The sequence below is a fragment of the Pelmatolapia mariae genome, linkage group LG15 (genome assembly GCF_036321145.2).
Source record: "Pelmatolapia mariae isolate MD_Pm_ZW linkage group LG15, Pm_UMD_F_2, whole genome shotgun sequence".
In the NCBI taxonomy this organism is placed as follows: Eukaryota; Metazoa; Chordata; class Actinopteri; order Cichliformes; family Cichlidae; genus Pelmatolapia; species Pelmatolapia mariae.
In genome coordinates this window covers 1,057,531-1,077,608 of record NC_086240.1, presented here as the reverse complement: position 1 = coordinate 1,077,608, position 20,078 = coordinate 1,057,531, and the positions used below count along the sequence as shown (strand labels likewise).

The 20,078-nt window shown below is 44.7% G+C and overlaps 2 protein-coding genes across 3 annotated transcripts in view; one reads left to right on the top strand and one right to left on the bottom strand.

Annotated features, from left to right (window-relative positions):
• Window positions 1-12,194, top strand: part of fam49a (family with sequence similarity 49 member A) — a 33,807-nt gene extending 21,613 nt beyond the window's left edge. Inside the window, exons 3-12 of one of the 2 annotated variants that reach the window (XM_063495715.1) lie at window positions 2,915-2,994; window positions 4,467-4,588; window positions 5,383-5,488; window positions 5,605-5,741; window positions 5,892-5,969; window positions 6,211-6,327; window positions 9,016-9,095; window positions 9,203-9,329; window positions 9,399-9,469; window positions 10,188-12,194. In XM_063495715.1, coding sequence (XP_063351785.1) covers window positions 2,922-2,994; window positions 4,467-4,588; window positions 5,383-5,488; window positions 5,605-5,741; window positions 5,892-5,969; window positions 6,211-6,327; window positions 9,016-9,095; window positions 9,203-9,329; window positions 9,399-9,469; window positions 10,188-10,251 — 975 coding nt within the window. In that variant the 5' untranslated portion in view covers window positions 2,915-2,921 and the 3' untranslated portion in view covers window positions 10,252-12,194. Of the gene's footprint in view, window positions 1-2,543; window positions 2,624-2,914; window positions 2,995-4,466; window positions 4,589-5,382; window positions 5,489-5,604; window positions 5,742-5,891; window positions 5,970-6,210; window positions 6,328-9,015; window positions 9,096-9,202; window positions 9,330-9,398; window positions 9,470-10,187 lie in introns of both variants that reach the window. The other variant, XM_063495716.1, reaches the window with a different exon arrangement.
• A 732-nt stretch (window positions 12,195-12,926) lies between these two features.
• fbxo16 (F-box protein 16) lies at window positions 12,927-17,886 on the bottom strand. Its single transcript, XM_063496062.1, has 9 exons — window positions 17,697-17,886; window positions 17,435-17,558; window positions 16,703-16,738; window positions 16,308-16,514; window positions 16,046-16,210; window positions 15,644-15,912; window positions 14,439-14,553; window positions 13,881-14,118; window positions 12,927-13,056 (listed from the first exon to the last, which is right to left on the bottom strand). Exons 2-9 carry the CDS (start codon window positions 17,528-17,530, stop codon window positions 12,992-12,994), a joined length of 1,191 nt encoding a protein of 396 aa, XP_063352132.1. The 5' UTR covers window positions 17,531-17,558; window positions 17,697-17,886; the 3' UTR covers window positions 12,927-12,991.
• Between the last annotated feature and the right edge of the window lie 2,192 nt (window positions 17,887-20,078).

Genomic DNA, 20,078 nt, shown 5'->3' with positions numbered 1-20,078 from the left:
GTTCATAACTGTACCTAATGACCTGAGAGTAAACATTACCAAGACGTGTTCTTTGTTGTGTAAGCTGCCACTCGCAGGTGTAATTCAATCCATAAACATAAAATGGTGACGCGGTCACATTCCATTTAGATGCGTCATTAAAAGATGCTGATTGGGTTACGTTCACTCTGAAAATGTATCAGGTCGTCAGAGAAGATCAATGACATCATCAGAGTGATATTTACACTGACTGGTTTCACGCCTACATTGTGTGCTTGTTTTTTTATCATCTCATATTTAGTTAATTGAATACAAAGTCCAATAATTCTCCCGTCTTTGTACAGTTTAAAAAAAAAAACTATACATGTGACAGATGTTGTATTCAACTTTTAATACAATAGAATAAAACTTTAAATGAGATCACCTTTATTATAGCTATGCTGTAGATAAAGTGATTGACTGGCTAGCTGTGTGAGTAGGTACACGTGCACATACATGAATCGGTTCTCTGTAGGCCGTTAAAAGTGACCCTGGTGTAGTTTAGGAACGAGAGCGTGTAACAGTGCACGAGCCCGGCAGCAGTGTGGCGGCCAGATCCTGCAGAATGTCAGGGAGATGCAGCAACAGGTGAAATCCCCAAACAATGTGAGGTAGGCTCAGCTTTGAGCCAAGGAACTGAAGCGACTCGCAGTGCAAAGACTTCAGAGAGGTACCAATCACAGTGATGCATGACGACTTTAGACCACGTGGTTGTTTCTTAAATGTTTGATCAATGTCTTTTATTCCCAGTGCACACCAAATGAAAACTCAACCACAAATGTACTTGACTGGACCGTTTTATCTCAGAGGGAAAAAATGCCCTTCGTCGGCAGTCTTAAAGTCAGCTGTCAGTTTTAATGGTTCACTGGTACCTGAGGGGTGGGGAGGTGGAGTCTTGCTGCAGAATACAGCAGATAAAGCTGCTGCAGACTCGTAGCCACAGGTTAGAGTCTGCCTTGAACAAATAAGGCTTGCACGGCAGCACATGTACCAGCATGGCACGGTCACAGTAGTTAGTGAATGTATGTCAACACTGCCCCCTGCTGGTGCAACCCCGAGTCTGACTGCTTTGCATGAATTTAATAATCTGATGCATTTTTAAGGTATATAATTTCCTCCCAATCAAAGGCTGTAGGTACAGTGTGCAGCCTGTTATTATGCACACAGTTATATCTGAATTTATGACGAGCACAGGATGTGCAGCGAATACCACGATTGAAAAATAGTCGACAGCTTGCTGGAGGCTGTGCAGAGAAATGCAGTGTGATTATCATGTGCACGCTGCTGCACAGAGTCTCTATTGTTGTCACTTCACTCTCTGGCTTAAGTCGAGGGAAGTTGGCTGTTAATGTGTGAGAAAGGAAGACTCGTGTTTATCTTTACTGTGTAAAAATGCAAGTGTGCAATATACTGACTTTAACACAGACTTTAAAATCATTTTTGTAGCAGCTAATTCAGTTTTTTTTGTTCATTTCTTAAAAATAAACAGGGTTACACTATTCCTGTTTGCATCTCTGTGAGTTCCTGTAACATTACCCGTTTTACCGTAATCGTGGCCTGACGTTATGCTGCTGTAGGTTTAGGCCCACTGTGATTACAGAGTTTGTGACCACCCGTCATAGCTGGGGGAGGGAGACTTTTCCCAGGAAATTGCTGCCTTTTGCCTCCAATAAAAGCTTTATAGAGTGTAACTGTAATTTAGGACTCTGCATTTGGCTCATTTCAGAGACGCCTGAATCCAAAAGAAAGGTTAAGAAACTAGACTTTTGCTCAGGTTGCTTTCACAGCCTCTTGACTGACCAGGAAACACACGTGTGAAGAGAACCTGGATAATCATCATCTGCATTTTCAGATCAGCTAGCAAAGCTTGGTGCATGGTTGGTTTCATTTCTGTCAAAGGAATGATTGACGGAAAGGTCGGCAGCAAGGATTAAATTTAAAAAATAAAAGGACAATAACAGTTTTTCCCACACTGCAAATGGTACAGTAAACATAGCCAAACCTTCAAGTAATGAAGTCGGTGTATACGTGAGCCAAGAGCGCAGACTTTAAGCTTAGCTGACTCCACCCACCTTGTATTTGAATCTTTTGTTTCCGAGGGGCAGCCAATCAGGAAGAACAAGAGAAAGGGCATTTAAAAAAAAAAAAAAAAAAAAAAAAAACTTGACCAAGAGCAAATATTTGATTTCATTTTGTAAACTTTTGATGGATAGTTTTGTCTGTTTAGAAAGTTAATTAAATCCTCAATTAAATGGAAAAGGACTGGTTGGTCTTCAGAGTCGCTGCTGTAAGCCAGCCCCAGTGTATATGCATCATTTAATATCCAGCTCCTCCAGACACGGTAAACCAATGAGCTGGTCTGAAATCAGTTTTAATGGAAATCATAATCAATACAAGCGACACCTGAGCACATTTTCAGTTTGTAACATGATTTGTTTTGGTCTGAAATCAGCCACACTGAACATGTTTTTGTGAAACTGTATGTACTGGTATCTGTTATGGTGACGCCTCTTTTTAACCATCAGGTTTGCTGGAATGGGTAACCTGCTAAAAGTCCTAACAAGGGAAATAGAGAACTATCCACACTTTTTCCTGGACTTTGAAAGTAAGTGTGGCGGGGCAGTGGGACAAAAGCTGGATGGAGGAGGAGGTGTAGCCTGCTCTGCTCTTTCTTCTCTCTCCGTCGGTCTCTGCTCTCAGTGACCAAACCGTGAAGGCGTCCTCTTATTCTCTCCTCTTTTTTTCCTCGCCCCCCTCTTGGCTCGGTCGCGACCTCCTGCAGCATCGCCTCTGATCGCCCATCGCTAATCAAACAACTTTATTTTCTCCCTTTTTTCGGTGACTCTTTAACATCACACATGCTCTTCCTCCTTTCCTTCTCTTCTCTCTCTTGCAGAAACCAAATGGGGAATCTATTAAAAGTGCTCACTTGCACAGAGTTTGAACAGGGGCCAAACTTTTTCCTTGATTTTGAAAGTGAGCGCAGCTTCTGCCTGTCCTCTTGCTCCCACACTCTCCTTTTCCCTAAACCAGTCTTCCCTTTAGCCTCTCTGTAGCCGCTCCGGCTGGTCAGGGGTCAGACTGTTCAGCCGCTGAGTTGTGAACCTTCCTCCATTGAATTTCTAATGTTATTAAAATTCATGATTAATTTCAGCCCTGCTTTAAAATAGGAACTCTTTTCTTTGTGTGCCAATCAGAAGAGGAATGGATCTGACCCTTGACCTTTGCCGCCTGCTTTTACTAACTCGTCCGCATGCACCTCTTTGTGTTTGTGATACATTTCATGCACCCAAATGTGACATAATGTAAACACAATGTGTATATACACACACACACACACACCATCTCTGTATCAGTGCTCTGCTTCCTATTGTTCACATAAAATGGACAAATGAGATTTATTTTTTTTTAACAAAGCAAATAAATCTGCTTTTTCCTTCTCAACCCTCCTACAGAAACACACACACACACACACACACACACTACGCCTCCACAGTGGCATTTCAGCAGCTCGCACGGTGTAGCCAACCCCAGGCTTTGTTTATTCAGCAGAGAGGAAATGATAGGAGTGGAAGGTTTTTGAAATGCAAAGCAGCGCAGACACACAGTTCTAATGTCAGCGATGCTCTATATTTAGACTCTCTGTGGTCATGATAACCAGCTCTCTATTCTGAGTCTTAGACGGATCTGGCTAGGCTTGAAGAGTTTGCATTACCTCACACTTTTTTACAACTGAGCTGCCAGAGCTGCGATGAAGAAGCACCAATGCATGGTGTCATAAATATGCATGCAGCAGGAGACAAAGAGCCGGTGAGCTCGTACGTACATTAGACCTGATATTTGTTTCAGTCAGTCACAGCTGTTGCTCGAGCACGTACAAGCTCTTTCTATGGCTACGGCATGCTGTGGAGACACACTGACCTTTGACCCCCACACACACTCTGCCCATTTCTCATCTTTTACAGTCAAATATTCAAAATATCTGCCTTAATGTGAGCTGCCATATTCAGGTACGTTTGTGTGTTATTGACGTAAATGTGGCCTCGTTTAAAGCTCAAGGCTACCGTGTGTATGATGATGGAGCCAATTCAGTGCTTTTCACTGTAGAATGATTTGGCTTTTTGCAGTTAAAACCATTAAAGGCAGTTTTGTTGGTTTGACTGTAAAAGAGCTCAGAGTTGTATTGTATGAAGTGATGTCCCTCACTTGAGTCATGCTGCTGAACGTTTTTGTTTTGTTGGGTTTCCCATTTCAAACGGACGACGAGTTCCGTTCTAGCAGCAAACACGTTCAGCGAGCACGCTCGTTTCCTCCACTCGGTGTTAGTTTTCATTAACTAACACGGTTTCACATCAATATGGAAAAAATCCACTGAAGTTTGTCTGTAATTATACAAGAGACACACGTGTCATTTGTTGGCTTTTATTCTGATATGTGTTTGTGTTTAGATGCACAGCCGACAGACGGAGAGCGTGAGGTGTGGAACCAGGTGAATTCAGTCCTCCAGGAGTCTGAGAGCATCCTGGGTGGCCTGCAGTCCTACAAAGGGGCTGGCCAGGAGATCAGAGATGTAAGGAGAAACACAGAGACACGGCATGGCAAAGAATCCTGAGTGGAAATCTCTGGATTCATTCCGTAATGCCAAATATGGCAGCTGTCCCGTCACTAACTCCCAAACCGTATGAGCGAGTTATGATGTCGGACGACAGCTTCAGCTGTGCTGTGGGAGCATTTCTGCTCCTCACTGTTCTTGGCTTATTGTAATCACAACATTACACTTGAAGCAGATTTTGGTCACATTAGTGTGCTGTGCATGCAGTATGGATGCACAGTCCCAGTGATCACTGAGATCAAAGTTATGGCCTTTTCTGGCTCTCCTTCAGTAACTGAGCTCACAGCAGAGTTACCAAGAAGACCTGATTCTCAAAAACCTCACAACGTTTGCAGAATCTCGTTACTAAACAGCTGATTGTAAATTCAATCAGCTGCAAGTCAAGCCCTTCATGCAAATTCTGACTGTAATCAGTCGTCCTAGAGGAGGGAGCTTTGCTGACGCTTCTGTGCAGTTATTTAGTTGTTCACTTTGATTTCAATAGTCTGTGGAACAGAAGAACTGCATGCATGGAAAAATATATAAAACAATAATAATAATAATGGACTTTTAGTGTGTTTATTTAAGTGTAACTGTTTCCATCTTTACAGCGACAGCAAGTGGAGAGACGCCTGCCACCACACGGCTGAAACTGCTGTGAATGCTTCTGTTATCATATAGAAAACCCTGTTTACTGTTTTAGATCTGTGCGCGTCACTTCTCCGTGCTGTTGAGATGCGTGTGACGGTTGATGAGTGTTTCTTTGGTTCCAGGCGATCCAAAACCCCAGTGATCACAGCCTGCAGGAGAAAGCCTGGAACTCTGTCTGCCCGCTGGTCATCAAACTCAAGAGGTTTTACAGCTTCTCCCTCAAACTAGGTGCGCTCACACTGCTGAACAAACGCCTCATTTCTGTTACTGAACAGGTTATGTTAAAGTCAAATTTCTCATTACATTTAAGATTATGAATAAAGTGTGTGTGTGTGCGCGCACAGAGAAGGCTCTGCAGAGTTTGTTGGAGTCCCTGACGTGTCCGCCCCTCACGCCCACTCAGCACCTGGAGAGGGAGCAGGCGCTGGCCAAACAGTTCGCTGAGATCCTCCACTTCACTCTGCGCTTTGATGAGCTCAAGGTCTGTGGAAACACTTGAGCTAAACTCAGACGCACACACACAGTCAGCCTTATCCCGATACCTCGTGTGTTGTACTGTACGGTTTTATCAAATACTGACGTGTGCGTATGTGATGGCTAAATGATGGATTGTCTCTTTGTTTTCCCGTAGATGAGGAATCCTGCCATCCAGAATGACTTCAGCTACTACAGAAGGACCATCAGCAGAAACCAGATAAACAACATGAACGTGAGTAGTCTGGGGAAAAATCTTGTCATGTTTTAGTCAGATTTGTATCTGGAGGACGTACTCGGTGTAAAAGAGGGTCCCTTTCTTTTCTCGTGGTGAACCCGAGTCAGGACGAGAACAAACTGATCAGATTAGTTTTTTCATCTAAACCTGGCAGCCTGATGTTGGCAGTGTAGGACGCTTGTTTCTGCTCAGCAGTGGGAATAAACCTGAAGCCTCGTGGTTATTTCTGCACCCACAGCTGGACATTGAGAATGAAGTCAACAACGAGATGGCCAACAGGATGTCTCTGTTCTACGCGGAGGCCACGCCCATGCTGAAAACACTCAGCAATGCAACCACAAGCTTTGTAACAGAGGTAAGAGTCTAACACAGCCTGCGATTTTCTTCTGGCTTTAATGATGCATTTCACTGAAATGATATGAAAGCAATATTTGTTGAGTCTGTCCTCATAAATGTGACACAAATATCAACTTTTTTTTGTTTGGTCATTTCCAACTGATTGTTTTCCACAGTGGGGCGATCTGTCACAGCGGGGCGATCTGTCACAGTGGGGCGATCGGTGATGTCACAGCGGGGCGATCTGTCACAGCGGGGCGATCGGTGATGTCACAGTGGGTCGCTCTGTCACAGCGGGGCGATCGGCGATCTGTCACAGTGGGGCGATCTGTCACAGCGGGGCGATCTGTCACAGCGGGGCGATCGGCGATCTGTCACAGCGGGTCGCTCTGTCACAGCGGGGCGATCTGTCACAGCGGGGCGATCTGTCACAGCGGGGCGATCGGCGATCTGTCACAGCGGGGCGATTGGCGATCTGTCACAGCGGGTCGCTCTGTCACAGCGGGGCGATCGGCGATCTGTCACAGCGGGTCGCTCTGTCACAGCGGGGCGATCTGTCACAGCGGGGCGATCTGTCACAGCGGGGCGATCGGCGATCTGTCACAGCGGGGCGATCTGTCACAGCGGGGCGATCGGCGATCTGTCACAGCGGGGCGATCTGTCACAGCGGGGCGATCTGTCACAGCGGGGCGATCGGCGATCTGTCACAGCGGGGCGATCGGCGATCTGTCACAGCGGGGCGATCGGCGATCTGTCACAGCGGGGCGATCGGCGATCTGTCACAGCGGGTCGCTCTGTCACAGCGGGGCGATCTGTCACAGCGGGGCGATCTGTCACAGCGGGGCGATCGGCGATCTGTCACAGCGGGGCGATCTGTCACAGCGGGGCGATCGGCGATCTGTCACAGCGGGGCGATCTGTCACAGCGGGGCGATCGGCGATCTGTCACAGTGGGTCACTCTGTCACAGCGGGGCGATCGGCGATCTGTCACAGTGGGTCGCTCTGTCACAGCGGGGCGATCGGCGATCTGTCACAGCGGGGCGATCTGTCACAGCGGGGCGATCTGTCACAGTGGGTCGCTCTGTCACAGAGGGGACGATCGGTGATGTCACAGTGGGGCGATCTGTAACAGCGGGGCGATCGGCGATCTGTCACAGCGGGGCGATCTGTCACAGCGGGGCGATCTGTCACAGCGGGGCGATCTGTCACAGAGGGGACGATCGGTGATGTCACAGTGGGGCGATCTGTAACAGCGGGACGATCGGTGATGTCACAGCGGGGCGATCGGCGATCTGTCACAGTGGGGCGATCGGCGATCTGTCACAGTGGGTCGCTCTGTCACAGCGGGGCGATCGGCGATCTGTCACAGCGGGGCGATCGGCGATCTGTCACAGCGGGGCGATCTGTCACAGCGGGGCAATCGGCGATCTGTCACAGTGGGGCGATCGGCGATCTGTCACAGTGGGGCGATCGGCGATCTGTCACAGTGGGTCGCTCTGTCACAGCGGGGCGATCGGCGATCTGTCACAGCGGGGCGATCTGTCACAGCGGGGCGATCGGCGATCTGTCACAGTGGGTCGCTCTGTCACAGCGGGGCGATCGGCGATCTGTCACAGCGGGGCGATCTGTCACAGTGGGGCGATCGGCGATCTGTCACAGTGGGTCGCTCTGTCACAGCGGGGCGATCGGCGATCTGTCACAGCGGGGCGATCTGTCACAGTGGGTCGATCTGTCACAGCGGGGCGATCTGTCACAGCGGGACGATCGGTGATGTCACAGTGGGGCGATCTGTCACAGCGGGGCGATCTGTCACAGCGGGGCGATCTGTCACAGTGGGTTGCAGGTCAACCTTCAAACATTATGTTTCAGCTCTTTAGTTTTCTGTGTGTCTGAGGCCAAACACAGAAACACATTACTGTTATTGTCATCGTTGTCACTCACATTGTAACCGGAAGTATTTTTAATCCTAAATGTTGCGCATGAGAAATGTCACTTTACATCAGGTCGACGCGGCCCGTAACGACTCGGATGGCGTGGAGGACACAGAGTTCCCACAGAAGTCTGAATCAAGCTTTAGAGTCAGCAGTTAACCAGACAGCATGTCTGTGGACAGGTTCAAACGTTTTTACTGTCAAGTGACCGATGCTGCCTTTTAAACAGGCTAACTCATTTAGCTAATCTGACCGCGCCATCAAATTGGTGTGGTTGGTCAGTGTTCTCTCCTAGTTTAGTCCACCATGAACAGGCAGTGATTCGTATAGAGCTTTTTCACTCTCAGCTAACACACACACACACACACACACACACACACACACACACAGATTGGATGGATGTTTCACGGGCCCTTGACTCTCAGGATCTTACCCGAGGAGATTTCAAACCACAGGAGCTACAGATGGATCCACAGACCTTCAACAGTAGACAAGCTTCTCTGAATACTGAGCCACAGCTTTGAATTTTCAAATGACAAAAAAAGACTACATGTGGCACTTTAGTTACTTGTATCTTTCTGTGAATGATTTTCTTTTGTTGTTAAGCTGAAGAACAGCAGATTCATGGCCACAGGTCAATGCCTAAAGTTCCTCTTTTATTTCAGGACAACGAGGTTCAAAGTTCATTTTTGCACTTGTTTTTCAGAAATTTGATTTCAGGTCTAAAAATATTTTAACCATCAGCCTTTGTAATGATAACATGTGACTTTGTTTAGAACAAGACGCTTCCACTGGAGAACACAACAGACTGTCTCAGCACCATGGCCAGCGTCTGTAAAGTCATGCTTGAGACGCCGTGAGTCACACACACACGCACACATGCACACACACATGCACACACACATGCGCACACACACACGTAAATCATTAAACTTTTCTGATCCTCCTCTTGTGTGCGTGCAGAGAGTATTCGAGTCGTTTCAGCAGTGAGGACACGCTCTTGTTTTGCATGAGGGTCATGGTTGGAGTCATCATTCTGTATGACCACGTCCACCCCAACGGCGCCTTCAACAAGTCCTCCAAGATAGATGTAAGACACACACACACACACATCAAACAGTATTGTAAGTTATTGCTGACATCATTGATTTGTCTTCAGATGAAAGGCTGCATAAAAGTCCTGAAGGACCAGCCAGCAGACAACGTAGAAGGCCTCCTGAATGCACTCAAGTAGGTTCACAGCTCGCCTTTGGATGCCGAGTGTTCCTGTGTGGGTTTGATTCTGATTATATGTAAGATTCTGACTCATGCTGTGTATCAATTTTGGCTGTGAAAGTTATGAGAAGTTGTATGTGTGCCTGCCGAGGTAAAGCCGAACTGTAACCATTTTCACACAGTTTTCTTAAAAAACCACCTCTGTTGAAAGCAAATATCCAGTTGGACATTGCCTGGTCTTTACAAAAGGGAGCTGGCAGGTTAAAGTATGTGTGATGTCACACTGGGTTGGTTGGTGTATTTGAAGCCAGCGAGCAGGTTTAGGTGGCTGCCTCCTGCACACGTCTCCAGCTACCTGGAGATTTATTCATAACACACAGGAAAAGACCCAGGGAAGCCGAGTTAACAATAAAAACAAAAAAAAACCCCATAAATTTCACACCTGAGCCTCAACTCTCGCGTCCAGATTCCAAACGAATCACGGACCGGTACTGGTCTGGGGGCTGGGGACTGCTGGTCTAAACCACAGCAGTGTGAACGTGCCTGAGGAGCACAGTTTCCTGCAACCGTGGGAAGTTTCCTGACCTGATTCTCACAGAACTGTCCAAACTACATGTGTGAAAATCGCTTTTGTGTTTGTCAGCAAGAATTCCTTTGGTGGAGCTTTTTTTATGCTGCCTCGATGTTTTCATTGGTGCACTAACGTCCACTCTGACTCCTTTTTTCTCCTCAGATTCACCACAAAACACCTGAATGACGAGACCACTCCAAAGAACATCCGGACGATGCTCCAGTAATATTCCTTCTCTCTTATATAAATATATATATATAAATAGATATGAAGAGGATCACTGCTCTGACCTCAGATAAGATGTATATGTTTACATTATTTAAAGAGTCGATGTTAATACTTTTGTGTATTTGCATAGTCATTCCCTCCAAGTTACTGAAGCCTGCAGATTATGTACACACTGTGCAAAAAGAAAAACAGCTTCACATAATTGCCTCGAGCGGTCAGAGCACAAATGATGGTTACCTGTCAGCCTTACATGTACTGAGCTTTGCGAGCAGCACTCACAAATAAAGATCCCAGGCAGCAGAAAAACGTCCTTTAAAATGTACTTTTTAAATTTTTTATTTGGAACTGTGGCCATCAAACTGTTTCTCCTCAAATCCAGACAGACGCTGAAGATATTTCATCTTCACGTGTCTCGCCTCGCGCACAATGACACGTACAATCATTCTAATCGTTTGTGTCGCCGTGAAGAGCTGAAGACTAAAGCAGGGAGTGATGTTTCACTAAGAGCACTTGGGCGTGTTCTCTCTCTTTTCTGTGTTCAAACTCCAGCAGCCTTTGAATTAAACCCACTGTGAACATGAAACCTGACTTTGCACGTCCAGTGAGATCCAGCGTGTCAAAGCTGAGGGGTGCGACTGATGAGAAGTCGGTGAAAGAAGTCAATGAACCCACCGCGTTTTACTCAGTCGTGTTTGACTTGCGTGACAATAATTGTGTGTTTTGCCGTCTTCTGAGTGACTTTTAATCTGCGAGGCTTTGCTGTTGAACTTTCTTTAGAAGAAAAGCCAAAAATGTCTTTAATTTTCTGAATAAATTCTGTTTTTCTTGGAAGGATTTCCACTTTTGTTTTTGAGTCTCTTTAAGGAAAGAATTGAGTAACATTTCCCCTGGACTCTAGGGGAGGGGAAATGTGTCCAGAGTGGTTTTTTTTAATATGATTTTTGATATAAATTCATCATAGTCTTCTGAGCAATTCCAAGACTCACGCCTGAGAAGACAAACTCAAATCAAACATCGGAGTGTATGGTTATTGTCACTGGCCTGTAGCTCATTCTTCTAAAACCGCGCTCTGCTGTAGAAGATCGGTTCTCTCTGATTTTGGGGGATTTTTTTTCGAGCCTGCTCACAGTCGGTTGGACAATCTGTGCTTTAATTTTAGTTTTAGTTCATTTGTAATGTCATCTGATCGCCGATGCATCAGGACAGCACGTATATTATACGAAGCAATAAATCCTTGTGCACAGCAGTCAACTTTTACTTTTATTCAACTGCTGTACGCTCTGTTGTTTGAGCCTTTTTACAACGTGAACTAATTACAGTAATAACTGTGTCATCCACCGAGTGACTATTAACCCCGCGGTGTCTGTGGCTCATTGCGAAGCGCCACATTTGCCTTAAAAATCTGCCGTAGGCCGACACGTGTTAGGACGTAACCTGTGAAACATCCACAGTTTTACTTTATTTTGAATCCAAAAGCTATAAATACACTCCTGGTCTTTAACATTCATCCTCTGATTAGTTAACAGTACATTAACACTGTCTTTCATATAAGTTTCTTTCTCTTGTATTTAGTAATATACATTTTGGATGCCATGTTTATATGCAACGAGTGAAAGCTCGTTTGAAGCCGGGCTGTGCGTATGAGAGTGATATTTCATATCTGACTGAAGTGGATTTTTTTATTATTATTAATAAAAAAATGACATTGTCTGTCATAATTGATGTACACGAGGCTTCCCTCTTTGCCCAACATATGCTACTGTGTGTTGACAAGTTGTTTTGAATACTGATCAAAATCAGTTACTTTGTCTCAAACTGACATTTACTGTTAAGCATTTCTGGAGTTCAGACTCACTGGTGTTAGAAATGGCTTTTGCTGTGTTATTGCATATTGAATGGGACGTGTGGACTGGATAATAAAGGTGGTACATTTCTTACACACATCGTTTGTTTTGGCGTTCTTGTGTTGCAGCTGATTATAACTGTCAGCAATTTTAAACTGAAGTGTTCATGTTAGAAGTATTAAAACCTCAGTATATAAAATGCAGATTAATGTTTTGATGCTTTAAGTTTTTCAGATTTTAAAGTCTTGTTGTTTTTAAATTTGGGTGAATATTTGGACAGACGTGTGAGCTAATGAGTTCACTTTACAACTAAGTAGCTAGTTTCATTAGCATGGTGCATTTGTAATTTGCTGATCTGGGCTAGCAAAAAGTAGACTTTAAATATACTTGGTGTCCATTATTATCAGAGCCCGAAAATCATCAGGAAATTATTAATTGTTGTAATAAATCAAGTGCGTATAGGCTCAATTTTTTTGTAGACTCTTACAGGGTTGGAGGGGGGGTTTTTTGTTTTTTTTTGGGGGGGGGGGGGGGGTGTCTCCCACCCACCCCCTGGTGGCCGTAAGAAAAAGTGCAAGTTTAAGGCAATTCCACATTTGTCACCTTTTCGACACAGAAACTACATCCTGTTTTTTATGATCAGTCTGATCAAAAAGTTAATTTGCCCATCCCGTCTGATAACACAGTACTAATACAGAAATACGTTTTACTATCTAGAAATGGGTGACATTGTCTCTTTGTCATTTCTCTTATAGAATTAAATGTCAAATACTTTTCCTAATGATCCATCTGTCTACATCTAGTCAGGGTTACACACTGCATGTGCAGAAAGACTGAAGCTCCAGGTCTTGAGGTTGCAGACTGTACTTCTGTTTTCCTCCAGGAGGGGGCGATCTACTTCTTCTCTTGCGAATGTGATGCAGATGCAGTCCAGGGCTGAACCTCAAACAGGGGTGTACCTACAGTCAGTAAATACAGTTTTTTAAGACTGGTAACACCTCCACCACTTCTCACACACACTGTTCCTCCTCTGCTTCTCAGACTCTTTGCAGCTTTTGTTGGTGTCATCTTTCAGCGCTGATTGTACACTGTGGACAGGCTTAAATCGATCAAATTATATCACACCAGTACACCATAGATCAGAGCTATACAGAATATAGATTCTTTAGGATTTTATAAATCCACCCCTCTCTTGATTCTGGAGTTTAAGAAACATCTGCTTAATTATTTGCTTTTTAAAAACACAAATCAAGAAAACAAGATTAGTTTGTTCACCTTCATAAACTGAAGAATCAGTTCTGAGCATCTCAGTGTTACTTTACCTGTCTGCTACGAAGCAGATCTCTCATGTTAAGTGATATTTCACCAAGGACCAGGTTAGAAGTGTGATGCCGGCTGCATATGTAAATATCAGTCACTATTCGGACATGACCTTGTCAAATACAGCAAGAAAGGGACAGGCTGGGGGTGGGTTGCAAAGCAGTTTGCAGATGTGCCACAATTGTTAGGCTAAAGCAAAACATGTCCTGTATGAGACCTACCTAACTTTTTATACAAGCGCACAAAGAGTATATTAATATTTTGCAGTGCAGAGTAAATGATTAATCTCCTCTCAGCATTTGGGAGCGAGACCAAACACATTTCCAGTTTTTTTAAAGGGGTCAGAAACTGCACGCAGTCACTTTCCTGCAGAAGCAGTGAGTTTGCCCTGAGGGGGTTTCTTGTTGATGTGGGGTTACATCATACTCAGCCCAGAGGAACAGCAGGAACTGTGAAAACTTACTGGGAACGCTCCTGTGTGAACGCTGGAACGCCCTGAGCGCTTCCACACTCAGCCGAGGCACCGACGTCCTCGCTGGCTTCGGACGGATCCCGGCGTTCCACTGGGATAAGTGGAGAAAGCTCTCAGCAGACTCCCCAATGACGGGGTGATCAGCGATACTGTGCGATGTCCATGTGGGGTGAGTTTGTGTCTGATCATGAGGAAGACTGTGGGGTCTGCTGCTGGAGCTGAGGAACATCTGAAAGAAGAGATGTGACCTCAGTCTAAGTGCGGTATGTTGTATAGTGCAAAGCCAGATCTTAAATAAATATACAGTAATTCCACCAAGGCCTGAATATTAGATGCAGCAGTGTCCTCTATTTCACCCTCTCCTCCACCCTTCTCTCAAACACCATCATCAGCATAATTTGCCTCCCGCTGTGCAAACACTGTTCCATAATGCATGATGCCTGCTGGATGCACAGTCTCCAGAGATTTGTCTCCGTTTATTATCTCCCTATGATTACGACAAGGAGGTCACAGCCATATGGCACTGATGATGAATGGGGAGTGGTTTACCAGCGATTTGGCTTTGCGTAGTTTATAATTTGCCTCAGAGAGTGTTTTCTTTTTCCCATCATCCGCCTTTGATGTGTCAGTGCAGCAGGTGGAGGCGCTGTTGTTTCCCATCTGCCTGGAGAAAGACAGCAGAGTCAGTAAAGGGGAACGATTATGCATGATAACGACATCAGTTTATCTACAAGTGAACGCTGTGATGAAACCGCTCAGCCCTCAGACAGTTGTGAGGCAGAAATCGCCCCACCCACCACCTGTTCAAACCTTCTGATGAGGGGCAGCCAATAAGATGAAAGTCAAAAAATCATGAAAAATTACTGAAGTGCAAATTAGTTAATCAACTATTAAGTCCAGGCAACACCTGCTGACTCTTGCACTGCCACTCTAAGGTGAGTTGCAAAGGGTTCCTCTAAATAAATTAAAATGCCCTTCTGCAATATTCTGGTCTTTGGGTTCTCCCAGACCTGAAAAACACAGTGATGAAAGCACGGTGTGAAGAAAAACCTCTGATGGTACCCTCTCTCCACAAGCAAGTCTAAAATTTCCCGGACGAGCCCCCAAATATGACATAACCCAGCTCAAAAGTTTCTACTTCCTTTTTGGATATAATGTTGATATAATAAATATTGGTTCCCATTTGAACCATAAACAAGGACAAAGCAGTTTGTGCTTTAGAGGATGTCTACTCTATGACTGATAAGTTTCTTTCACATATTATGTCTGGTTAAAAAACACCGAGGCATTCATCTGGAGCTGTCGAAGCTCTTTGTGTTGTTAATGTCCATCATTTATATCCATTTTGGCAGATGCTTGGTTCTGCTGCAGGTCTCTTCCTGTTGAATGGGAACTTTTTCTCTCCACAGACACCTAGTGCATGCTAACAGGACACTGTTTGGGATTTATAATATTTTTAATGCCAAATGCACCTGTTCTTATATAACACTTTTCTACTCTGAGCAATCAAAGCACTTTTTCCCACTATGCTATTTAAACACATTCATACTCCAACAGATGCACTAGAGAGCATCTTAGGGTTAGTGTCGTGCCCAAGGATATTTGGCAGACTGGACTCAAACCACCAACCTTCCAATTAGTAGGTGACCCACTCTACCACCTGAGCTACAGCCACCGTGGGGCCGTCACTATAAAGAACCTTAAAGCCTCATTAATGCCAGACGCGATTCAGCAAATGTTCCCTGCCGTCTTACGCTCTCAGCGCCTGTTCGATGGGGTCCAGATTGTCCAGGTAGTTGAAGCGCAGTGTGTCTTTGGGACGTCTGTCAGAGTCTCTCCATGGTGGGGGTGCACCTGGCTGCTTCTCCTTTCTCAGTCTTGTGCTGGAGCTGCTTCCAGGTTGCTGCTTGGTGGATGCTGGACACTCCTCCAACCTGATGGCTGCTATTTCTGACGGCTCTGTGTGACCACGGCTTGCTGCTGCGACATCTGGAACCACAAACTGCTGCTGCGATGAAGCACTCTGGAAAAAAAAAAAGGGTCTTTTATTTTGTTTTGGTTTTGAAAGCTAGATTTTAATAATGTTATCTATCTGTCTTATCGAGTTGTTAAACAAAGGTAGGATAATTGTTTAAATCTCTTCTGGATCTCCTAACCTGCAGGAGGCTCAGCCGCAGCTCCTGGACTGTCTGGATGTAGTGTCTCTTCCAGACGCCCTGTTCGAATGGTGTCGGGGAGAAGCTGAGGAGCCAGCCGAGCCTCAGACATTTGGGCATCCACAGCTGGTCCAGCTCCACAATGCTCTTCCACTGCCAGCTCACCTGCGCATGGAGGATCGAATCATTCATTTACCAGACTTCTTCACAAGAACAAGGGTCAAAACTTCACGTCACTCCCCATTAATGAATCCACGTGTACCTGGGCACATCGACAGAGGCTGCGTGGGTCCAGGAAGGAGAAGAGATACAGGGAGAGGGCTCTGGGGACCAGGCAGGTGAAGTCTGCGGCCTGCAGGGGGAGCTGTCTGCTCACACTGAGGCTCAGGAACCTGAGCTGCTCCACCGAACAGCTCAACACCAAGTCCTGCAGCACCGCCTTCCTCTGACTGTCAGACCACCTGTCAAACTGGTAAAGACATGAAAGAATACAGCAGAAAAGCCGTCTTCAGCTGAACTGGATCAGATGGAAAAAGAAGTCTGCAGTGAGCACAGCACGGTTTCTAACTGCTAACTGGATTTGTGTGGGCTTCAGCTCACGCTGGGATCACTGTAAGGGCCCATTAGGTGCTTCTTCATTCATCTGCTCACACATACCCACTTTGCTAGAAGGCTTCGTCTCTCTTCAAACACCTACAATGAGACAACAGTGACAAAGGTTAACAACTATACTATACAAAGTATTTAGTTTTAAAGTTTTTAGTTGTTTAATCTTTTGAGGAACTTGGTATTTATGGAAGACCAACAGCGTCAAACAGAAAACAAAGAAATGAGCCAATGTTGTTTACCCTGTGTTTACTTAACACACCATATGTTAAAAAAATTAAATCAAATTGCCGGCATAAACAGGAAGCAATAATTTAAAGAAAATCTAAAATCTAAGGCTTATTTATTCAAATAATCAGTCATTAAGGAAAATTTGCTTCATATAAACTGAATGTATGCCAATAAGGTAAATTCAATTTAGATGTAATCAAATTATTTTAAGTCAAATTACTGTGGCTAATTTTGGGGGGTTTCAAGAGTGCATTAGGCAAACACCTGGTCCTGCAAGCACAGGCTGAAACAGACTGAATCTTACTACATTTAAAAAGAAGCTGAGAGTCACTTGACTCCACTGTTAGAGTTGTTTTATGTGCTCAGTACTGTGTAAGTTTTGAGGGATCAGTTCTGTACTTTTGTGTTCCCCTTTTCTACTTCGCCAGCTTTAACACAGAACACAGTTAGTTTTACTTTCTACAATACTGCTGTACATCTTCTCAAAGTTACTGAAACTATTAACAGCCACCCTTTGGCTGACGGCACAGTTTCGGTGTAAGCTGATGTGACCTTGCTGTTGGCCCGTGGGTTGTTCAGAGGAGTCCAGGTGCTCAGTTTGGTCTGCGTCTTCGCACAGCTTGCAAAAGATCTTGTTGCAAGTGCCATCACAGAGTGCTTCAACAAAGATGATGCTCTAGAATACAAAAACAGTAACTGCTACTCAGGTATTTATTGCTTTTTCTTACAAGTAAACATGAAGCAGTAGTGCCTAATAGTTCCATGTTTTTAAAATCCAGCCAACACTAGCACAGTCCTGTGGTGTTTCACTCACCCTCAGCTCTCCTCAGCTCGCAGAAAGAAATTCAGCTCCCAAACTCACTGTGTAGGTGCGCGCTCGGCCCGGCCTTTGTGTCCACACACTTCTTTCTCCTACTTCCGTGGATAGTTTACTTGTTTCCATAGTAACTGTGAGTGTACGCTCTCCTGCTTGTCACAGCCTGTGACACACATGGTGGCGGAGATGTGGGTGTCGCTGCAGAGCAAACCACAGAGGAGTTTGTGCACAGCGTGGAGTGTGCGGGCCTCACTCGCTCTAATGATGACAAACGTGGTGCAGAAATCCTGACACTGCAGTTAATATAAAGACCATCTGCTCCGCATTGGCTGACACGGCAACAAAAGAAAGACAGAAAAACAAAGCATTATTATTTATTGTCGTAGCAGCAGAACCAGCAGTAATAAGCCCGGGACAAACTGTTTACGGAGTAATAACCAACAGTTGGTGCGTAATTAGAATAATAAACCAACAGCATCTTCAGAGCTCAGAACATGTCTGCTGTGTCTCGCAGTCCTCCAGCTTCACGCATCCACTCCCAGCAGTCACACAAGTTTCTGATTCAAAGCCTGCTCGTTCTCGGATGGGCGGTCGCGCGCAACGAGGACAGAAAACCTGCTGCGAAGAAAAACGGAGAACGGCGTCAAGTTAGACACGCAGGAGTGTAACCGGAAACAAGAGCCCTGTGCCTTCAGAGTAAACGTTCGCTGAAGAAGAAACGTTTGTAAATAAAATAAAATAAAATAAACAATAAAAGGTAAATCAAATGGACCATTACGGCAAGGCTGGGATGGTCCATTTGGTAAAGTAAATCCGTTGGGCATCTTTCTTCGCCTTTAGACAATAATTCTGATGGCAAAAGAACCAAACGGGACAGGTTTATTTAAAAAAAAGAAAGAAACGTTTGTTTCACCGGAAAAGCAAAGCAAGACACCAAGAAGTCTTTCAAAGTCTCTCTGACGAGTTTTAAAGAATTGTCCTTCTCTCCGTCTTTCTGTGAGCCGCTTAAACCTGACCTGTGAGTCAGTCAGCATGAAACAAGTCACCTAACCTAACACAACCACTGTTCTCTCTGCACATAACAGACAGGAAGTCAGCAAAGAAGCAGTTTTAAATATATGTATGTTTAAGCACTAGCAACCAGTCGCAGAAGCATATTTGGTCCCAATAGTTTAGCTGAACCTACAAACACCACCTACAGCAACACAGTTTGGCACCAAATGATACTTTTGCACCATTAAGATGATTCCCAAAGAGCTGTTAGCTGAAAACTATTACAGCAAAACCAAAAAGCAGCCATATTACACAAATTCAGAATTGTGAAATTTACTACACAAATGTAAACTTAAGAGCACAACTGTTTGGCTTTAACTATATACTAGATGAAAACTTGGATTATATCATTTTGAAAACTAGACATGTGGAGGACAAACAGGAAGCTGTCAGCCAAAACCATCTGCAGCAGATCGCCAATATAAAAGTCATGTCCTTAAGAAAAGGGGAAAAAATCCACCCAAGACCTGACACGTGACCTGAGAGATGCATCTGGACCTTCAGATAATCCATCTACTGTTCACTGACACTTCTCCAGAAATGCTTTCAGTTGAAGGGCGGCTGCCAAGAAGCCATTGTTCAGGAAGTGAAACAGGGAGAAAAGGCTGAGGTATACCACTTTACACAAGAACTGGACTGAAAATCAATGACAACAGGTCTGATGTGAAATTCTTCCTTTCAAGTATTGGATTAATCAGTATGTCGAGGGGTCATCAGGAAAGAGGTACAAGAAGAAGTCTATACAACCACGTTTAAAACACGGTGGAGGCTCTGTCGTGGTTTGGGACTGCTTTTCAGACTGTGCTGTTGGAGATCTTGTCAAAACTGATTGAATTATGAACACAGAAAACCACCGTCAAGTTTTTATCCACCATGCAGTCCCAGGTGGAAAGCATCTGATTCCATTTCTTTATTTTTCAGCAAGGCAGTGATCCCAAACACACTGCCGATGCAGTAAAAACATACGTGGATAGAAAAGCAAGATCTCTGTCTAAATAAATAAATAAATCTGGGTAAATTCCCAGATGATTAAACATGCAACTATTTTGCTGGTAATACCTGAAATGAGTAAAGAAAATCAACAGCCTATTTATGCAAGATAATTCATAATTTTATTGGGGGGCTTATATTGGTTGGGTCTGATTATTGGGGGGTCATAACCCCCCTGGAAATTACGCCCTTGTTTGAATGTCCTTCAAGAAGCCTGAGAGCTATTCCTGGAAGAAATGACAAGAAAGTTTGACTATGTTAGTTCAGACTGAGTTGAAGAATAAAGGTGGTCATATCAAATGTAAATCATTTAAGCACAATTATTCAACACTTTTA